This window comes from Nannospalax galili, unplaced genomic scaffold (genome assembly GCF_000622305.1).
Source record: "Nannospalax galili isolate Female #2095 unplaced genomic scaffold, S.galili_v1.0 scaffold154, whole genome shotgun sequence".
Classification (NCBI taxonomy): domain Eukaryota; kingdom Metazoa; phylum Chordata; class Mammalia; order Rodentia; family Spalacidae; genus Nannospalax; species Nannospalax galili.
The window spans coordinates 1,684,844-1,706,404 of NW_008335281.1; the positions used below are offsets into that span (position 1 = coordinate 1,684,844).

The 21,561-nt window shown below is 41.3% G+C and overlaps 1 protein-coding gene across 2 annotated transcripts in view; it reads right to left on the bottom strand.

The window, feature by feature from the left end:
* Aig1 (androgen induced 1) overlaps window positions 1–21,561 on the bottom strand; it is a 261,519-nt gene that overhangs the window by 35,357 nt on the left and 204,601 nt on the right. For both annotated transcript variants that reach the window (XM_008829822.2, XM_029561961.1), the window contains one exon: window positions 15,230–15,345. In XM_008829822.2, coding sequence (XP_008828044.1) covers window positions 15,230–15,345 — 116 coding nt within the window. The remainder of the gene's footprint in view (window positions 1–15,229; window positions 15,346–21,561) is intronic.

Sequence of the window (21,561 nt, forward strand, 5' to 3'; positions counted from 1 at the left end):
GGCAGACTTGTGTCATGGCATGAGTGTGGAGGTCAGAGGACAAGTTTGGGTATCGGTGCTCATCTTCTACCTTGTTTGAGGCAGGGTCTCTTGTTTGTCATTGGGCATGCCAAACTAGCTGGCCTGGGAACTTCTGGGACTCTCTTCTCTCCATCTCCCATCTCTCCATAGGATTGCTGTGATTACAGATGCATGCATTACCACATCTCTCTTTATATAGGTTCTGGGGTTTCAGACTCAAGATCTCACACTTTCACAGCAAGCACTATATCTACTGAGTCAACTCTCTTATCACCATCCAAGTCCTTAAGAGGACTTTAGCATTTCTAATGCTAAAGTATATTTGAAATTCTGGCTAGTATGATGTTTCTTTCAATCAGTGTAGCTTGTCTTGTTCCAGTTTTGTTTAGAAACTCTCATTTGAGAGTGGAATACCCAACATGGACAAAGAAATAAAATGAGAGTGTTGAAAATTTAATCATTTCTAAATACTTATTTTCAACTCATCTAGAAAGAACAATAAATATTTAACAAACATTACTACTCCAGGACTCACTTTTCTGGGGGGAGGGTGGTGAGACAAGGTCTCCCTGTAGCCCCAGCTGGCTTGGAATTTGCCGTGTAGACCAGGCTCACAGAGCTCTGCATCTGCCTTGGTCTCTCTAGCGCTGGGATCAAAGGCATGTGCTACCACACCCAGCTTCTCACTTAATTTTTTTTCAAAAAATGTTTTACTTGTTATTTTTTATTTTATGTGTATGAGTGTATCACCTGCTTGTATGTAAATGCACCCATGTTGTGTAATGCCTATGAAGATCAGAAGAGGGCCTCCTGGAACTGGAGTTAACACAAAGTTGTTAGCTGCCTTGTAGGTGCTGGGAATCCAATCCAGGTCCTCCACAAGAGCAGCCAGTGCTCTTAACCACTGAGTCATCTCTCTAGCTCCTCACTTATTTTTTAAAGACACAAAAATTCGTCTTTGAGAGGCTATAGTTTGCCTTATATTGGAAAGGCATCCACCATTACCTTCTGTCTCACATCTTAGCATCTTCAACCTTCACAGATTCAAATGATTGCTTTTTTTTTTTGTTATTTACTGCTGTTTGCTTGTTTTGAGAGAATATGTCCCTAAGACACTGAAGTGATGATCTTCTTGCTTCAGCCTCCCAAGTTCTGGGATTACAGGTGTGCACCATGATGTCAAACTGGACTCAAGTTTCTGACAGCATGCACCATCCAGTTGTTTGTATGTTCCTTCAACTTGGTGAGCTCCTTCCAGGTACCAGACATTGCCTCAGGCTGTGGGGCTAATGTGGAGAATGCCACAGGTCTTGCCCATAAGATTATAGCACCACTGGTGGTATGGTACAGTGTGGGGGTGAATCAAAACTGTGTCACTGGAGGGTGCTATGGGAGTACTTGAAAGGGATACCAAAGAGTGAGTCACAGTGGCAGGGACGGTTTCTTGGAGGAAGTGATCTGAGGCTCAAAGACAGACTTGAGACTGGCAGTGAAGCCTAGAAGAAAACAGTCCAGGCAGAATGATGAAGATTACAAGTCTCAAAGGTGATTCCATGGAACTACAAATAGTTTCACAGAGCTGATATGTGGAGCTCTGAAGAAAAGGCAGAGCTTCCCTCTGAGTGTCCTATGTGCCGTCGACAGCCTGACCACGAGGCACTATATTGTGGTCTGTAAATTTGGTCAGGCCCTTCTGGTGTTAGGAGATCATTGTGCTTCTCTGTTAGCCTTTTCTCTTTTTTATCCCCAAAATACAAACAACAAAGTGACTGATTGGATGAGCAATGCCTGGCATGTTGCCACATGCTTTTAATCCCAGCATGTGGGAGTCAGAGGTAGGTGGCTCTCTGTGAGTTCAAGGCCAGCCTGGTCTACATAGTGAGTTCCAAGCCAGCTGGGGCTACAGGGAGACCCTGTCTCAAATCAATCGAATCAATCTTTTTAATCAAAAGATTAAAAAATGGGTAAGCAAGATATGGTATATCTGGGCTGAGGTGATAGTTTAGTCAGTACAGTATTTGCCTTGTAAACATAAGACCTTGAGTTCAACCCCTAGACCTACATTAAAAAAAGAAAAATAAAAGCTGCTCATGGTGGCATGCCCTTGTAATCCCAGTGCTGGGGTGGTAGAACCAGGCAGATCCCTGGGGCTCACTGGCCAGCAAACCTAGACTGGTAAGCTCCAGGCCAATGAGAGACCCTGTCTCAAAAAGTAAGATGACTGACTATGGTGGTACATGCCCATAGGATATGCTGAAGAGGCAGAGGCTGGAGGATAATGAGTTCCATCTCTGGGGCAAGATGGCCCAATGGATAAAGTGCTTGTCCTGCAAGTCTGACAGCCTGAGTTTGATAGCCAGAATGCAGGTAAAAGTGGAAGGAAAGAATGGACTCCATAAAGGTGTTCTCACACATACACAATGGCCCATGTGCATGCTCCCATCCCCATACACCATACATGCACACATCTGGGGGCATCAGGAAGCAGAGAAAGAGGGATGTTGGGACTCTATAGACTTTTCCTTTGTCTTTTTATTGAGTCTTGGACCCCAGCACATAGGATGATGTTACCCACATTCAGGGTGCTTAGTATGACGGAAGCCCTGGGTTCAATTCCTAGTATGGAAAAACATTCTACATCAAAAAAATCTTCATCTGAAATGGAAAATATTTTGTGCATAAGATAAAAATTGATAAAATGAATTCCTCTGATGAAATCATCATTAAACTCAAAGACAGAATCTTAAAATGTATCATGAAATAATAGCAGGTCATTTTCCAGAGAAATAAAGCTTGCCTCTAATTTCTCCACATTAAGATTAGAGATGAACAGATATTAGAAGAAGATGGAAGTGGAAGGGAGATTATAAAAAAATTAATGAGACTTCTTAACTCAGTCAAGTTGGGGTGGCAGGTGGGGGTTGAAACCTAGGAAGTTTCAAAACTGAGAAAAAAAAACAAAATCCACTTAAATCTATTTATTCCTATCATACAAATAAAGAGGCAGTAATAGGTTAAAAAGGAGATTTTAAAAAAGTTTGTTATAGATGTTTACAACTCACATTAGACTCATTTACCTGGATTACAGCTTTCTAAAAAGACACATCTTTTTCTGAAAGGCATATAGCTCTATTTCACACTGCACTCAACTATTTCTTTATACTCTCTAAAATTCATTTTTATTTAAAATCTTATATTTACTCATTTTGTGTGTGTGTGTGTGTGTGTGTGTGTGTGTGTAGCTACAAGCATGACACAGTGCACATGGAGATCAGAGGACAAGGAACTAATGAAATTATATATATATATAATGTATATAGTTACTATTACTTAAACTAAGCTAATCATATATTTTGAATTTTGAAAACTCAAAAGTCTATAATATATCTTGATCATATCTTCCCTCCCTCCTCCCTCCTTCCAGCTCCTTTCTCCCCAACCAGCATCTTCCCATTTCCTTTGCAACCTAACAAGTCCCCCGCCACCACTCTCTCTTGCTTGGCAGCTGTCAACTGCCACCAACCTCTCAGCTGCAGGGCCGGGGGCGGGGGGGGGGACAACATCTGGAGCCCCTCCCTTTCCTCCATGCTGGAAGTTTTAGTGCTCTGGATCTTGTGGAGGTCTTGTACAGGTAACCACAGCTGCTGGGAGTTCATGCATGTCTCAAAGAGGACAACTTAGGGAAGTTGTCCCAGGGAGTGAACTCTGGTAGTCAGGATTGGCAACAGGAGCCTTTTCCTACTGTCCCATCTCTCTAGCCCAATAATTTTCTAAGATTCTTCACAGGTCTTTGGGTAGCAAAGGATGACGAAGGGTTGTGTTTCTGGAGGGGCCTTTGCCTGAAGCTGTAGCTCCTTGGCTCACTGACGGCTTCTCATGTACCATCTGCTTCTCTAGGAGCATAATGGTGAAGACCCAGATGTAAACAGTGTCCTCATGATAATGCTTGGGTTTCTCTAGAGGTCAGCAAGAATTTATGAATGCATTATCACTTGCTTCTTGTGATTTACCAGTAGAGCTAGAAGACACAGCTAATTTAGGCCATGGACTCCATTTTCTTCCTTAGCCATTGCTTTCTAATTGAATGTCAGGGGCCAAGTCACTCACTACTCCTGCTGACTGGTTTGTCTTTGCATCTGTACATTTACACATTGCTTTAATTTAATTTATGTAAGGCTTTTGTAATTCTCAGATTTTAGGGTGACTTACAGATTTGGTTTTTCAATTGTCATGTGAAAATTTCAGAGCCTGGGGACTGTCATCACACAAAGAAAAAGTGCAACCAAACCAGAAAAATCCTCCAGAAAACTCCAACTAGAATAAAGAAACTACGGAAGTGTTTTAAGCAGAAGGCCTAACATGATAAAATTCGCATTTTAGAAACAAACTATCTGGCCAAGAAGTGGAAAATGGATGGGAGGCTGTGAAAGGTTGCCAAGAGAAATTGGAGCAACAGAGAGGGCCTGCTGAGCAGACTGAGAAGGAATGCCCCCCCCCAAAACAGGTAGCATAGGAGGGGGGCAAAGTACCCACCCACCCAACCAACCAGCCAAAGAGCCCACTCAAGGAAGGATGTTGTGAAAAGCTGAAATGAGTTGATGGAGAGGCTGGTGAGATGGCTCAGTTGGTAAACTGCTTGGTGACCAAGCATGAGGATCTGAGTTTGATCTCCCATGCTCACATAAAAAAATCTGGGCCTGTTGGCAAGCACCTGTAATCTCAGTGGTAGGACAACAGAGACAGGAGGATCCCTGGCCAGTCAGTTGCTGGCCAGTCAGTCTAGCCTAATCAAGGTGCTCCAGGTTCAGTGTGAAGACTCTCTCTCAAAAAAATAAGGTAGAAACCTATGGAAGAAGAAACCTCTTATGTGCGCCAGAATTAACCTCTGGTTTCCACATGTATACACACACACACACACACACACACACACACACACACACACATACACACACACACACACACACATGGTTGGTGGGGAGGGGAGAGATGGAATTTATACTGCGGTGATTAGAAAAGGGTCAAATGTCCTTGGCTCCATGTGTACCCAACATCCTTGGCTACCCAGGGGTGGCCTCCTCTCTTTTTCCTGTAGTCCATTTCTTTCCTCTCCCTGGACCTTCAAAGGCTAATTCCTGTTCATCCTCAATGGGGTACCTTTTACGTTACTTCCTTGGGGAAGCTATTCCAGACCCTTAGGTCTGGGTTAGGGAACTTTCTGGGCTCTCAGAGCTCCACTTATTTCTCCTTTTATAAGTAGTCCTTATCAACTATATGATAATTACTATTTACCTACCCCATCTAGTACCATGTCTGGCACATGGTAAGCACTCAAGAGGCACCTGTTTGAGAAAGCTAATGAACTTGGTCCTACATCAACATGTGACTGGATAGTTTAGAATATGAGAATAAAAATATTACAGTGATAACCAAGAGAGTTGCTTTTCTTACTCTGAAAATTATTAGGGATGAAGTCTATTTAACTGTACAGAGTTCAAGTTTTTATGGTGATCTGAGACCAAGTTTCTCTTGCTATTTTCATTCACCTCAAAATTGTTTAACTTTAGACTCTATTGACTCTTGACTGTCCTGCTTAGCTCTGGTGTAGCTATCTGTCCTTCTGAATTGGTAACTATTTTCAATTAAATTTTATTTTGTGTCTACTAGGAGCCCAACACTGCTCAGTGCTATGAGAGAGGCAACTGCCTGGGAACTGTTTCTCTCTGGTTATTGCTGGCTGTGGGAGCCACATGATAACAGTGAGCCTGGGCAGGGCTGGAGTCACTATAAAGATGCTCACAGAAACCCTCCCATGGAACCCACAAGAGAGCATGTTCTGAGCCTTCAGGTGCTTACACACTCCCAGAAGCCCAAGATAGCTCACCTCAGGGAAACACAGAGGCTGTCAGTAAAGAAATGTTCCTCCACTTGAAATGTTTTCATTGCCTAAACTGATCATCTCCCATATGGATGTCCCTACAGCACAGCAGTATGCAGCCTGTAAGTTTTTTTTTTATTTTTTTTTTTTTTTAGGTTTATCAGCTTCATTAGCAATTTAAGTAAATCAGGCAGGTGGAAGAAGAGATAATAAAGCTGAAATTCAATCTTAGAGAAATGGGTGGCAGGGGTATTGTAGACATTTTATGTGATTACTGTTGGGCCAAGTGTAAGGCATGTTTGTAGTATATATAATATATACACATATATGATTTTTCATACTTTACTTTCATTTAAAATTCACATACTGTCATAATATTTATCATTAAGCTAATTTAAGAACATTGTGACATTTTATTTATTTTATTATTTATTATTTTTATTTTATGTGTATGCATGTATTGTCTGCATGTAGGTAAGTGCACCCATGTCGTGCAATGCCCACGGAGGACAGAAGAGGCTGTCAGATCCCCTGGAACTGGAGTTAGGACAGTTGTTAGCTGCCATGTAGGTGCTGGGATTCAAACCCAGGTCTTCTGCAAGAACAACCAGTGTTCTTAACCGCTGAGCCATCTCTCCAGCCCCTGTCTATGACATTTTTATGGCTTTCACGTCTAAAGATTATTAACCCTTACAATCCTGTAAGCGATTTTTTTCCTAGGATTTCAGATGCCGATCTTTCTCTTACTCTAGACAGTTGGGGAGGGGACTTTGAGAACAAACACTGAAAAAAATCATAACCACATGATGTCAACTAGCTACGAAATCCCTGATGAAAATGAACAGGAGATTATAATAATGTGCCATAGAGAAGCTGAAGCAAGTGTGGAGCATCAGAGAAGCCCCCCCCCCCAATAAAAAAACAAGGCATCAAGGTTGGGGACTGAATGTTAAGACTCGGTGGGAATCATGGTAGTGAAGCGGTGAGGAGGATGGAGACATGAAGAAGGTGAAAGCTTCACAGTTGGGAGGAACTTACTGTCCTCCACAATCAGAGAGGACACTGTGACTAGACCAGTAAGCAAGGGGGAAAGAGGAAGTGGTCAGAGAGTCACCAGGGGCCAGGTAATGCAGGACCTCCTAAGTTGTCGAAAGAATTTCGTATTTCATCCATAGACGCAGTGAGAAATCATCCACATTCTCAGTGCAAGGAAAGGGCATGCTTATATATCTTTAAAAAGTGAGCTGTGGACAGAGAGGAGCTAGGTAGGGCACGTTAAGTTTTATGCTATGGTTTAGGAGACAGCTCTCTGGACCTCAGACCACAGTGTTGACCATGAAGCCAGAGCACCTCGTTGCCTGTTATAGACACCAAAGAGATGACTTCAGGCTGTGGGTTTCTGGCATGAATAACTGGCTGGATGCCGATGCTGGGGGGGATGCAGGTTTGAGGTGGTTTTGAAATTGCTAAGTGAGTAGATATGGTGTGGGCTTAGGAGAGTTCCTGAGATGAAGATCTGAGATGAAGTTATTATAGTCACAGAAGGAACAGATTTAGGGAGAACGGACAGCAACAGAGGAGAATCTGGCACCAGGCTATGAATCACTCCAAGTGGAAAGAGCCAGCAAAGGAAGCTGAGAGGGGTCTTCATGAGTCTTGGGGGTGAGAGGTATTGGTAGGGAGTGTTGTATTTCTGAAGTTAGGGGAAGACAATGTTTCTGGAAGGAAGGTTAAAATGTCCATTGAGATGAAGTCTACAAAGCATCCCGTGACTTAAGCAAAAGAGAAATCACTAGTGACATCAGCTAAAGCCACACTAGAGTAGGTTAATAATAATATTAATGACATATAATCTGGACATATGAAAACCTAAAGGTTAATATTGTTCCAGCAATCACAACAGTCTTATGAGATAAGTGATATTATCATCTATTCCACAGATGAGGAAAATGAGGCAGAGAGCGCTTAGGTGACATACCCAAGTCATAAGGTCAGGAGCAGAACTCAGGCTCAGGCAGTCTGGTTCCTTCTCCCAACCAGCACATTGTCCTGTCTCTTAAACATGTAGGTGAGGATGGATACAGTGTAGACAACACTTTGGAGCAGCTTAGCTGTGAGTGAGGACATGGGCTGTGGTTGGGTGCCCAAGTCACCGATACAGCAAGAGCAATTTTTGTGAGATGAAAGCAAGGAATGGGTTCAGATTGGAAGAATCCAGGAGTAAGACTGAAGTTAGAGGGGAGTGAGATGAGGATTAGTGGAGAGGTTCCAGAGGAGCTGGGGCTGGGGTGTGGCAGAACATCAGTTGGGGAACTAACTACAGAAAGTTATAGAACTTTGTCCTCTGGGGAGAAGATGGGTATAGGAAAGATGTTTTCAGAAGGAGCTAGATCAATCCCTTCATTTAAGATAAAAGGTGGAGTTACCTGCTAAGAGGACTAGGGAGTGTTGTGGAAGGGGTGGACAGAGATATTGTGAATGAAATGTTCCCAGAAAAGTACCACATCGTGGAATGAACTTCCTGAAAGGCAGATGAACTGATTAGCACCTCAATGAATGTGCAGAGTTTGAATGTTGCAGATCCAGAGCATATTCACAGATTATCTTGGGCCATGGTGTGTTCGCCGGGGGGGTCCTGGTTCCTCCAAGGCGTGGGGCCTGCTGTGGAAAATTGACTATGGAGAGTTAGCCTCAGAAGGATGGGCTTGCGGCGCCATCTTGGGATGACAGGAATGCATGCACTGCGGTAGGGGTGGAGAATGCAGGCGCCGGGCACTGAGAAAAAGATGGCCCTGGCATCTCACCCTGGTCATGAGAGGGGGCATTTACTGGCCTGGGGCGAGACTGCAGGCTCAAGATGTGTGGGTGAAAGTTAATGGAGACTGTGGGCGGGCATGGAAGTGATCTGGAGTGGTGGCGGCCCGCCATGCAGAGCTGAGAGCTGGGTGCCGGTTTGCATTTCTTTGTAAGTACCCCCCATTTACCATCTCATGCCCTACCCAACGGCATAAATCATAATAAATTCATATAAAAATATGTTATATGGTTTGTCTGATCACACAAGTGACCCTGAGAAAACTCTGGCGAGACATGGTTAGCCCATAAATAGCCACTCTTTGCCCACCTCTGTTGCTGACCTAACATCTTGTGACTAACAGAATGTATTAACCTAACAAAGAAAGAGTTCCCATCAACCCAAAGGCTAAGAATCAGCCTCTGAGACGTATAGAATTGCCCCACCTTTGCTATGACTCACCTACTGAATGTACTCACCAGTGTATTTGAAGTGTCTTGATTTATGACTTTTCTTTGTTCTGTTGCTATAAAAACTTCATGAAACTGTTACCAAGGTGGAGCATGGAATCTGTGGTAACCTGAATTTGTATTCTTGAGCCATGGTCACTCATATTTGGCTCCAGAATAAACTATCAAACTATCTCTTATCCCCTTTGAGGTGAGAGTTATGCTTCTGTGTCAACAATGTCCACATGCAAAAACTGCCATACTGCATCAAAGATACAGCTGCACCAATTTAGTGACTCTAGACCCAGGGGAAAAGCAGCGGTAGTGACGGTATGGTCTGAGGAAGAGGGAAGGATCACAATTACATATCAAATGATTTGGGGTAGGGCAAGGTTTACAGCACCAGGAGAATTTTAGTTCTCCAGGAAGCCCTCAAGTGACAGAGAACCAACTCTTTGGGGTAGAAGAGGATGAAATTCAATGTTAACTACTGAGAATTGAGACAGATTGTAGACTCAGGCGTTTTCTGTGTAGATACAGATCTAAGAAACTCATTTGACCTATGTCCCAATGAACATGCTGAGGGACCTAGAGCAAACCACACTGTCATCTGTGAAGCCTTCAATTGTTCATAGACTTCTTGTTAGAAGACAAGAAAATGACATGTGGTCAACAAAGGGTTTTTGAAAAACGAGCAGAGTGGTATGATAGGAAAGCAACGGCATTCACAATTCTCAGGGGAAAGCTCAGCTCTGGAAATAACTTAATACATGAACCATAGGAATATTTTAGAAAGGGCTGTCAACATTCTTAATAGGCTGCAGGGACACACTCCCCATAGAGGAGGATGAATGCACACAAGAACAGCATTGGATAAAACGAAAATAAAGGAAGGCTGGTGGGGAAGAGAGACACTGTAGATATTTAGCATTTTTGCTGCCTAGAGAGAATGAAAGACACTTTCCTGAGTGTCCATATATTCAATAACACAACTCTGCTGGGCAGGTGTTCATTCCCATTTTACAGGAAGCAAAAATAAGGCCAAGAGAGAATTTGCTCAAAGATCCCAGGAGTGGAGAGCTGAACAGGTAGCATCTAAATTCAAACATCCGTACCTCTGCCCCAGAGTGATCCTAACCTGCTAATGGATAAAGAAATTGCAAGGTTCTGAGCTCAGACTTCCAATGGACACAATTGCTCAGTGTATGAAGAAAACAATGCCTACTGCAAGGAAAGTCTGTGATGTGGTGGCCGTGGCATACCCATTTCCCTGAATCTTCTATGTGTGCTGTGTATGTGTGTGTGTTGTGCATAAATGTGTGTATGGGGAAGGGGTGCACCCTTGCATGAGCATGTGGAAGCCGGAAAACTTAGGTGTCTTACTCAATTTCCATCTTAATCAATTTCCATCTTACTTAATCAATTTCCATCTTACTGCCTCAAAACAGGGTTTCTCACTGAACTGGAAACTCATTTTGGCTAAACTGGCTGGTCAGAAAGCTCTTAGGATCCACCTGCCTCTGCCTCTCAATGCTAGGGTTGGAAGCATACCCGGCTATATCCAGCTTTTTATGTGGGTGCTGGGGATTCAAACTCAGGTCCTCATACTTGCAATGTTAAGTGTTCTTTCCCACTGAACCACCCCCCTCCCCAGCCTGCCATTTTTCTGATCTCATGGCAATCCTGCTTAAGTGTCTTCACCTTCTTTTTTCCCAATGGGGAAACTGAGGCCCACAGAACTAGTGATTTGCTCAAGTATGTTAGGTTTCTATGATACTGCAAAATTTGTGGCTTAAAACAACACAAATTTTCCTTATAATTCCATAAGTTAGAAAAGTTTAGCACAGATCTCACTACACTAAAACCAAGGCATTCTTAGGGGTCTTTCTTCTGGAGGTCTAGAGGAGTCTGTTTCCTTGCCCTTTCTAATTTCTAGAGATGTCCACTGTTTCTTCCTTTTGGCTACTTCCTCTATCTTCAGGCTGTTCATGAGGCTTGATTCCTTTTCATGCTGCATCTTCTAGTCACATCTTTCTCTGTGACCACAGGCTTTCCACTCCCAAGGATTTGTATGATCAGACTGGGAGTAATGGGTGGGAAAGACAGTCACGGTGAAGAGTGAGTGGCTTTGGTGATGGGTAAGCAAGCAGAGTCCTTTGCCTACCCCTTACAAGTCCCAGGAAAGATCTCTCTTGAGAATGTGAGACACATGTAACCTGACCCTTTCAGCTTGGGTCCTGTTCTGCAGTGCCAGAAAAATCAGAAAAGTCTCAAGCACTAGGAAAGATACAAAAGTCAATAGGGAAGGCAGTTATGGTGGGATAAGAGGTTCAAGCTGAGCAGAGGAAGGCGTCATCCTCTGGTCAAAGAACAATTATACGTTGGCTAGATTTATTGAACTGGTAACAAAGCATCCTATTGGATGGGACTTTAATGTGATCTAAAATTTCATTTTTTCCCAAAATTTGTACTCATTTCTGATACTATTACATTTTATAGTATATTCTTACTTTTGTTTTCAAAATTTTGAAGATAATACATGTAAGTAGAAATAATGTATGTATACAGAAATTCAGAAAAGTTCTAGTAAGAACACAAAACGTAACCCACAGTTCTGTGGCTGAGGGACAAGTTAGTGGGAGATAGAATTCAGACAGGAGACCATTCAGGATTGCATCATAGAAGAAAAATCAATCCACATTCTGATTTTACTTTATCTTTTATGTTAGAAAGTTGTTTAATGAACACATTTGGGATAATGAGATTTCGAATGTGGAATCTGCCTAAAGCCATCAGGGCTGTGAGACAATCAAAAGGATATTTTCATCTCTCTTAGACTTGTAGATGTCTAAAATGATGACTGTGTGAGTGAGTAAAATGAGTCAAAGGAGGAGAAGGAACTTAGCATCATAACTAAAACTCTCAAGCCCTTGGAAAGAAAACATTAGCGGCTTTTACTGCTGTTTGCTGAGGAGCGTCTCAGAACTGACAACAGCAACTGTAGAAACTTTGTGCTGTGAGGGAGGCATTGGTTCTCTGGGCTCTGCATAAACTTACTGAGTCCTCATCACTCTCGTGGACTATACACAATCCTCCTCCCTTATTTAAAACTGGAGTCCAAAAAGGTGAAGCTGAACAGCTGGAGTTCCAAACCAGGAAATAGGCTTCATCCTTAGACTTGACTACTTCTGATATGTTTTCTTCAAAACACACAGAGAGAAGTTAAAACTCAGGTAATAAATTTATCCACAGAACTGCCCATCATACAGGAGGTGGCAGCAGAGGGTGTATTTAATGGTGTGGACTCTGAGCCATATAGGTTTGCACTATAGCTTTGGCAACAGGCCAGTGGCTCGCCTTAGGCAAGTTATACAACCTCTTTAAGATTTAACTTAAAATGGTTATGAAATGCCTACCTCATAGGGTTATTTGAGGGAACTAAATAAGATGACATTTCAAAAGTACTTGGCATGGTGTCTGTTTCCAAGGACTGATATTTATTATGATCCATGATAATCATTGTTCCACTAGAGACCAAGAGGCCCTGTGTTGTACCCAGCATGGGATAATACGGATCTCCTGTTAGGGGACATTCTACAACAGTGTATAGAGAAATGTCTAGGAGGTGACGGTAGAGAGGAGGTGTCCAAGAAAAGTTATGCACTCTTCACAAGTGGGCAAGAGGATATTTGTGTCTCAGACATTTGAGCAAGTGGTAGGGAAACATGTTGGGGAGGCAGAAGTGCTCACGAGGAGTCTGGGGTGCCCTTGGAATGCTGTGCTTGGAGAGCACTGGGATGGGGATGGGGAATGTGCAAGCTCAATGGATGCAGCGAACGAAGGTAAGTGCAGGTATTGCTTCTTCACTTTCTCTACAATCACTATACGAATCTAGGAAAAGCATAGAAACAGATGGAAAGGAAGACGTATGAGACTGGAGAGTCAGACAGAGTTCAAGAAGAGCAGACAGACAGCCTGGCCAGCAATTGTAAGGTAGAGTCAGCTTGCCTTACCCAATGTTGTAAAGGAGACCCATTTATTTTATAATTAGCACATGATAAGAGGAATGATTTCTTCCACCTTGGCATGAGATTCTGGAATGTCCAGTTACAACACTGGTATGCTATCAGAAGATTTCATTTCCTGAAACTTTCACTGCCGTGTCCCTGGTATGTCAGCTCTGTGACAGTCTGGAAAGGAGCAAAAGCCAGTACCTTTTTGATAACAATGAAATCCTTGGGTTTATATAATGTGACATGACTCGAGGGGCATTGTTTAGCTTTTGGCAGAGCTATGAATGCCTAGGGCAGAACACCAAAGGAAAAAGTCTACTTTGAAAGCTTTCTCAGAACAAATCTGAGGGAATTTGCTGGTTAATGCAAGTACATGTCCAAACAAGTACTGGTTTGACTAGGGAGTATGTGGTGCTGGCAAGCCTCATTTGGCGTGGAGAGAGTTGAGTAATGCTTTATTTTAATGAGGGATCTTGGGGGTCTATAATGAAGACTATGTGGTATTTCCCATGTGTCTCTTTTGAATGTGGGCTGATTATAGACTCAGTGGAAGAAAGGCGAATAGAAAGAACATAGTTCTTGAAACCTCTGGGGCTGTACAAGATAATTTAATAGTATATAAATAAATTCTCAGAATACACTAAAGTTCTCAAAGAGAAATTCCCTGTCCCTCAGGTAAGCACAAGCCTACCGAGTGGGTCAGGGGATGAGAGGTTGACTTTTTTAAGCTAAGGCAAAAGGCAGTTCCCGATAGCATTTATGAATGATTGTACAGTCTCCCTGTTTGATTCTTCTGAAAGTTAACTGTCTTTGAATATCAAGTTTGTATTTATAAAACATATAAATTCATTTCTAAGATACAACATTACTTATATTTTATCAGTGATCCTAATTGCTTGGACTTTTTCCTATCAGAAAAAGCCAATATGAAAACAAACGTTTCAAGTCCTTGTGAATGGACTTTCACTAGTTGGTAGGGTGGTAGAGGCAGAAGGGGTGAATTTCACTGTCCATTTATTCTGGGGTCTGTCATCTGGCTATTACTTAGACCTGGCCACATGGTGTGACCTCCTTATGGTCAATTTTCTTTCTTCTTAGGTCCAGGACATTATATGATTGTGCAAAGTCCTGTATTGACTGTACTTTATTTGATATATTAGGACGACTAGAGCAAAATGCTCCCTTGAGATGGGGCCTCCCAAAGGGCCCCAGGCTTTGGACAGGATTAGGAATAGTTGTGGGGAGTTTAGAAGAACATTATCCAGTGCTCCAAGTCTTAAAGAAGGGGATGGTGACCCAGAACTCTGGACAAGAGTCCCAAGAGGCAAAGATGCTGGTGGGAGGAACCTCCTCTGGGTGTGTTAATCTAGCAAAGACTTGGAATTATAAAGAGAAATCAAAGAATTCTCCATGTTAAGACAATTATATTGAAGCATTGAAAAATGATAAACAAAAAACTTATTGTGAAGTGAACTTGCCAGGCAAAAATTCTTATCAGGTAGACTTGCACCTTACTCTTTGAACATTAGTGTGTCCAACAGATCACATGGATATTTATTGTGGTTTAATTAGCCCAATATCCAAAACCAAATCAGCTAAATGCATTCTAATAGCTAATTCTGGAACAGGTTTTAAACAGATCCATAAGAATGTACATTTTCACTTGATTCTTATTAAGCTTTAAGAGGCCATTTCTTTTGTTTACATTTGTGTTTGTTGCAACTCCTCCACTCCCCCAACACAAACAACAACAAAAATCCCAAGCAAAAGAAAGACGCCTTTTAAGCTATAAAACTAGAGTCCAAGAAAAACATTTAGTTTGAAAATGAGTTGAAAAATGTAGTCTTGGAAGAACTACTGCTTACATGGATTGTTCAACAAATTCCTGCTGTGTGAGGTTTGGCATATATTTCTAAAAATATAAACATCTGGGGAAACAAGACAAAGCCCAGGTCTTGGACCAAATGAGGCACGCAGTGTGAATCTGTTAGTGATTATATCCATAATGCAGTATGTGCCCAAATTTGGCGGTGCAGAATCTAATTCACCCCGAAAGCCCAGCAAGTGTGGTCCTTACCATAGTATATAGCCCACAGAGAAGGTACATATGGCCGCGAGTCCACTGCTTCTGCTGGGATATTGATGGTGGGATGTCCTCATCTCAATTAATATAAAGGGCAAAACTGTTGTGTGCTGAAAAAGAACAGAGAAGGCTTGATTCCTATCATTGCCTTTTTTTATTGAGCTTTTTAAATTTTATACAACATTTCCCATTCAAATCCAGACCCCTTCTCCCATCTATATCTCTCCCTCTCCCCCCTACCAAAACCTATGCATTCTGCCATACATGCTGAGTCCTATTCATTCAGGTGTTTGTACCCAAGTGTCCTGCAGTGTAAATGTGTCTACTGGAGTCTAGTCAGCCCATCCAGTATGCAATTCATACTGTCCCTCACCCAGCAGCAATCAGTCTCAAATAGTTCCCAATCTAGTGCTGGCCCTCCATCTATTTCTCACCTCCCCTTTGGGCCCTTGTTTAATTGAGCTGACATGGGTCCTGTTCGACACCACTGCTGCCACAGGCTGATTGCCTATTTACAGTTGTTTTCTCTTCAGTCAGAGAAAGAATGGTGTAAATTGCCAAGAATGACCACATCAGACAGCAGTGTATGGCTCTCCCAAGGGGAAAAAGATATGAAAACACGTGTTACAGCAATTGCTCTGCTGTATATTTTCATCTGTATCTTAACTTTAAAAATTTTTATTTGATATCTATGGTGGGAAAATTTGCTAATGTAAAATGATAAAAAGATGTAAAGCTAAAAGAAAGAAAGAAAAAGAACCAAAGAAAAATAAATAAAAGTAACCACAGGTTACAATTTGGTATACGTTTCACTTTTATATATTGCTGTAAAAAAAAAAAAAATCCTGACAAAAGCAACTTAGGGGAGAAAGGGTTTTCTTTAGCTCAAAGGTCTAGGCTATAGTCCATCATGGCAGGGGAAGTCAGAGTTGCAGGAGTTTGAAGGAGCTGGTTCCACTGTATCCACAGTCAAACAGTGTAGAGAAATGCATGCTAGTGCTCAGCTTGTTTTCTCTATTTTATACAGTCTGAGATCCCCTGTCCAGGGAAGGATTCTACCCATAGGGAGATGGCCCTTCTCACATCAATTAATGTAATCAAGAGAACCCCCACAGGCATGCCCAGAGGCCCATCTCCCCCAGGTGATTCTAGAGTCTGTCAAGGTAACAATTAACAGTAACAGTCATAGTGTCTGTGCTACTTCCCCTTCTCTGTTCATATTGTATATATTACAGTTAAGATCACATTGTGCACACAATTAGGTTTATCACAGTATTGTACCTTGAGGATTTTTAATACACCATTCTAGAAGTTTATTTAGAACATCAGCCCTGACCTAAACTCTGCCAAAAACTCTGCTGTGTGGATGTTCTAAAATTTATATAACCAGTTCCTGTACTTAGGAGGAAGTGGTAAAAGGTTTTCAAATCTTCATTTATTAGGAATGTTATGATGAACATCTTTTAGAAAATTCTTCTTTTGAATGTTAAATTATTTCCTTAGAGTCAAAGGCAATGAAGATTTCAAGGTTGCTGATACACACTGCCAAATGTGTGTGCACCAGCATCAGCTCAGAAAGCCCTGTTAAAACTGTTTCCAGGAAGATAATGGCAGTTTGTACTTGCAGTCACACATTTAGAGGAGAGGTCTGAAAGGAGAATCCCAAGAAGCTGAAGGGACATCCATTTTTGTTTTTCTCACCTTGTGGGCTGGCTACTCTACATAGGAAGCACAGGGGACTCGGATATGAAACTGACTCCACCCAGAATGCAAGAAGAAAGTCAAGATCCTGAATTCTTCAGAGATCAAATACTCTTGGTACTGAAATCCAGTGGGTAGACAAGGGTTTTAGATCTTAGATGAAACTAGGTCAGAACACACATACACACACACACACACACACACACACACTTTTGTTTAGGGATTTTTAAATTTATTATTTTTATCCTACGTGTATGAGTGTATTGCCTGCATGTATGGAAGGGCACCCATGTCATGCAGTGCTCATGAAGGTCAGAAGAGGGCATTGGATTCCCTTGGAACTGGAGTTACAGATGGTTGTTGGCAGCCATGCAGGTGCTGGGAGCCGAAATTGGGTCCTCTGCAAGAGCATCCAGTGCTCTTAACTGCTGAGCCATCTCTCCGGCCCCCTTTTTGAGAGTACAAAGATGGTAGAACTGAAAATGGAACCATCAGTAGGTTTAAATTATTTAGTACCTCCTGAACAGCTATGAAAGAATCTTTGTCCTGCTCTTGGCATATTGCTTGTATAGTCAAGGAAAAGGTGGTAATCGAATGTTATAATTGTCAAACTCTAGTAAATAGTTTAGTGAAATGGAATCAGATGGTAGGTAGGTGTTGGTGGGTGAAAGATATGTTGAGGATATCAAGATAAATATTTTTGGAGCAACTTCTGCTTGATATTCACAGAAAAAATAGAAAGACAGTATGTTGTTTCATATATTATATATAAAATAAATTATTTAAAAATATTAAAATGGCCATTCTTTGCCTCAATATTCTCCTCTGGAAAATATCTCTTGAGTGTCCATTAGTAATTAGAGAGTGACAGGTAAGAGATTCCACAGTTGACTAGCTTTATATTTCATCTTTTATTTCTTCTTATTATTGTAAAACAGTAGAATCAGCTCTGAAGGAAAAGATACAAGAGGCACTGTGTGCCAATACAAAGACAGAATGCTTTTTAGAGAGCAATTGGCTTTTCATTATAATCTAGTTACCTCAGATGGCATTAGTTGGGAATTTCACCAACAGTTTGAGATGTCAACAACTTTACAATACAAAATCAAAACACACAGCGAGTGATAAGGCAATGCCTTATCAAATCTTACATAGAAAAAAAATCTGCAGATTGCATTTTCACACTGAATATAATGTTGACTCTTAAGGCCTTATGGGTTATAAATGTCAGTGGTATTATTTTGGCTGGTTAATATAAAGACATTTCTAAACTCTACTTCTTCATTCATTGATCCAAAGCAAGTAGGAAATAAGCCACTTTTCTAAGAACTTGGTGTAAATAATCAACCTGAATATGCTTAGTTGCCCAGATATTTTATTTTACCTAGCACGCTTGCTGATTTATCAGATGTTGAACTTGGCGAGGTTAGGATGTACTTTCATGATGCCAGACAGGAAATGATTTGAAAAGGGGAAGATTTCATTAGATCACTTTATCACTGGCATTTTCCACATGAAAAAGAGGTAATGTGTTCCCTTAGTGATACAACCACTGTGAGAGGTCTTCATGTGGCTAGCTGTGCATGTGCACATTTGGCCAGTGGCAAGTATCAAGAGAAACACTATCATTTTGTGTCACTGTAACAGTATATCATTCACAATTTCCAGGCACAGAAGAATACATAGCTCCTCTTCTAAATGTTTATGGTGCAAATTATGCTTACTTATAAATAGTATATAGTGTCAAACATAGATATTGTGCCAAAGATTTATCCCCAATACCAATGTTGCCTTATAAGTAAAGTTTTATGAACTTAAAAAATGATAAAACTTATGCATGATCCTGTTGGAGTCTAAATAACTTCCAGCAACTTAGCTAGAAATTCAAACCCCCAATAGCAAGGTCACTTAGTTTAGAACTATAAGTACCAGAAACCATATACTGCCAGTTTACTTTGAGGCAGCACTCTTATTCAAGGACTTAAGAACCAGGAAACAAGTCAATTAGAACCTGGAGGTGCACAGGAATGGTAATCTTGCATTTTGCTCACTGGGATATCTATAACACTTGGAAAATACCCTGGCATATAGGAACACTCAATAAGTATTTATTGCAATACTTTAATCTGCTAAACCACATCCTAAGAGAGTATTATTAACTTGATACTGCAGGTCAGGCAAAAACAAAATGAGCCCCAAAATCCCTAAGGATTGAAATATTGAAATATTTTATTGTTTTTATTTTATGTGTATGAGTATATTGCTTGCATGTGTATAAGTACATCTGTGTTGTGCAATGTCCACGGAGGTCAGAAGTGTCAGATCTCCTGGAACTGGTGTTATGGATGGTTGTTAGCTGCCACACGGGTACTGGATATTGAACCTGGGTCCTCTGCAAGAGGAGCCTGTGCTCTTAACCACTGAGACATCTCTCAAGCCCCCCAAGGCTAATTATAAAAAGATGAATTAATTATCTTGCAAAGATTATCAAGAGCTGCTAGATCTGGAAGGATGATTTAAAAACAGGCTGTTGGACTAGAGAGATCACTTAGTGGTTAAGAGTGCTAGCTGCTCTTGCAGAAGACCCAGGTTCAAATCCTAGCACCCACATAGTTGCTAGCAACTGTCTGTAACTCCAGTTGCAGGGAATCCAATGCCCTCTTCTGGCCCCCAAGGGCACTATACATACATGGTGCACTTACGTACATGCAGGCAAAACACTCATTCACATACAAATAAATAACATTAAAAAAATTACATTTCAAAACCAGGCTGTTTTAATCCTGCCCCCAAATCTTTAATCTACATTGCAATCATATATACATTTAATGCATATGTAGGTGGGGGTGTACTGGGGATTGAACCTAGGGTCGCATGCATACTAGGCAGGAGCTTTACCTTTGAGTTATATCCCTACCCATTTATTTTTTCACTTTTTATTTTGGCACAAGGTTTCATTAAGTTGCCCAGGCTGGCCTTGAACTTTCAAACATTCTGCGTCAGTCCCAAGTAGATGGGATTACAAGACTGCATCATCAGAGCTATTCTAGAAAAACATTTTTAAAAGATGCTTAAGTTAAATAATCTTTGACTTAATAAACCTATGGTGGTGCATAATTAGCAATTGTGTACACTGTCTTCCAATAGACCAGAACTATTTTTTTTAGTTGAGGCTCAAAATAAACCAAGAGGTCTTCATTGTGAAAAAAGAAAATGAAACAAATGAATTTTGTTATTTCTTATGGCACATTAGCATCTCAATAGCAGTACACAATAAATCAGCTAGCATGAAGTCATGCTCTAATGGCATGATGACAGTTATGGACAACTGGAAGCAGCTCAAGAATGGTCTATTTCCTAATATCTATCTACAATATCTATACATATACAATATAGTATACATGAATGCATATGTATAGCTGAAGGCTATATAACAAGAAACAGTGCCAGACAGGAAAAACCTGCCTTCAATTTGTTGGTCAGGGCAATCCAAGAGACTCCCAAAATAACAAGCTATTGTCACAGCCCTTAATTACCTCCCAGAACTTGAAGGTAAGAGCCTATTGCTGAAGACAGGATATACTTTGGACACAGAACTTGCTGGAACTGACCTGTAAACCTTCTTCCAGAGAAGGCTCTCAAATTTCTAGAGGATACTATGCAAACTGCTAAGGGAGAAAATCAATCAATGTTCCAACCCTGGTGGAGGCAATTACAGAGTTCTACAACTGGTCACACACAGAGAATATGTGTCTGAGAGATGCCCAGTCCTAAGTGACACATCTGCAGTGGAACCTCTACAGCTAAGGCTGATGGAACATAGCAGAATGGGAGGTAAAGAGAATGCTAACACATCCTCAGCTTTCACCAGCAAAGCTTTCTCATGCAACAGAGTGTGATGCACACAGAAGGCTATAACTGGCCAAGGTGTAGAGAATAAGAGACTGCAGAGTGTGGGTCCCTGGATAGCAGTTTTATATAAAACCTCACCCACCCAGGGCTCGGGGACCATTGAGGAAGAGGGGGCAGAAAGATTGTAAGAGCCAGGGGAGGAGATGCGTGAACATAAGGAAACAGGATTTTAGGCCTCTGGGAACTTGCTCATATGAACTTTCAGCAATGGTGACAGCATGCACAAAACCCATGCAAACTCAGTCAGACAAAAACCCACCACAGAACTGAGGAAATAGGCAGCAGGCCCTAACCTTAGCCGAGGAATGATTGGCAGCTGATTACTGCAAGGTGATGGAGAGTTGGTTTTCTTTAAGGGTGTGAATTTAGATACGCTGACTAGACTCAAGTGAATGAACCTGCACCAAGGGACATCTGGGTACAAAAGCTTGACCAGATAGGCCTTAACATATATGACAGAATGCATGAAATCTGGTTGGGGGTATGGGGGTGCACATGGGGATAGGGTCTAAATATGATTAATATTTATTGTATAAAATGTATAAAAACTCAATAAAATATATACATTAAAAGAAAATAGAAAAAGAAAAAAGATAACCACAAAACAAATACAATAAAAATAAGTTAACCTTAAATGTTCACTAGATATGTTTGCCTCATCAAGACCTTGATTATGAGGACTCCTGTGTATTAAACAGGGATGTTAATGGGTA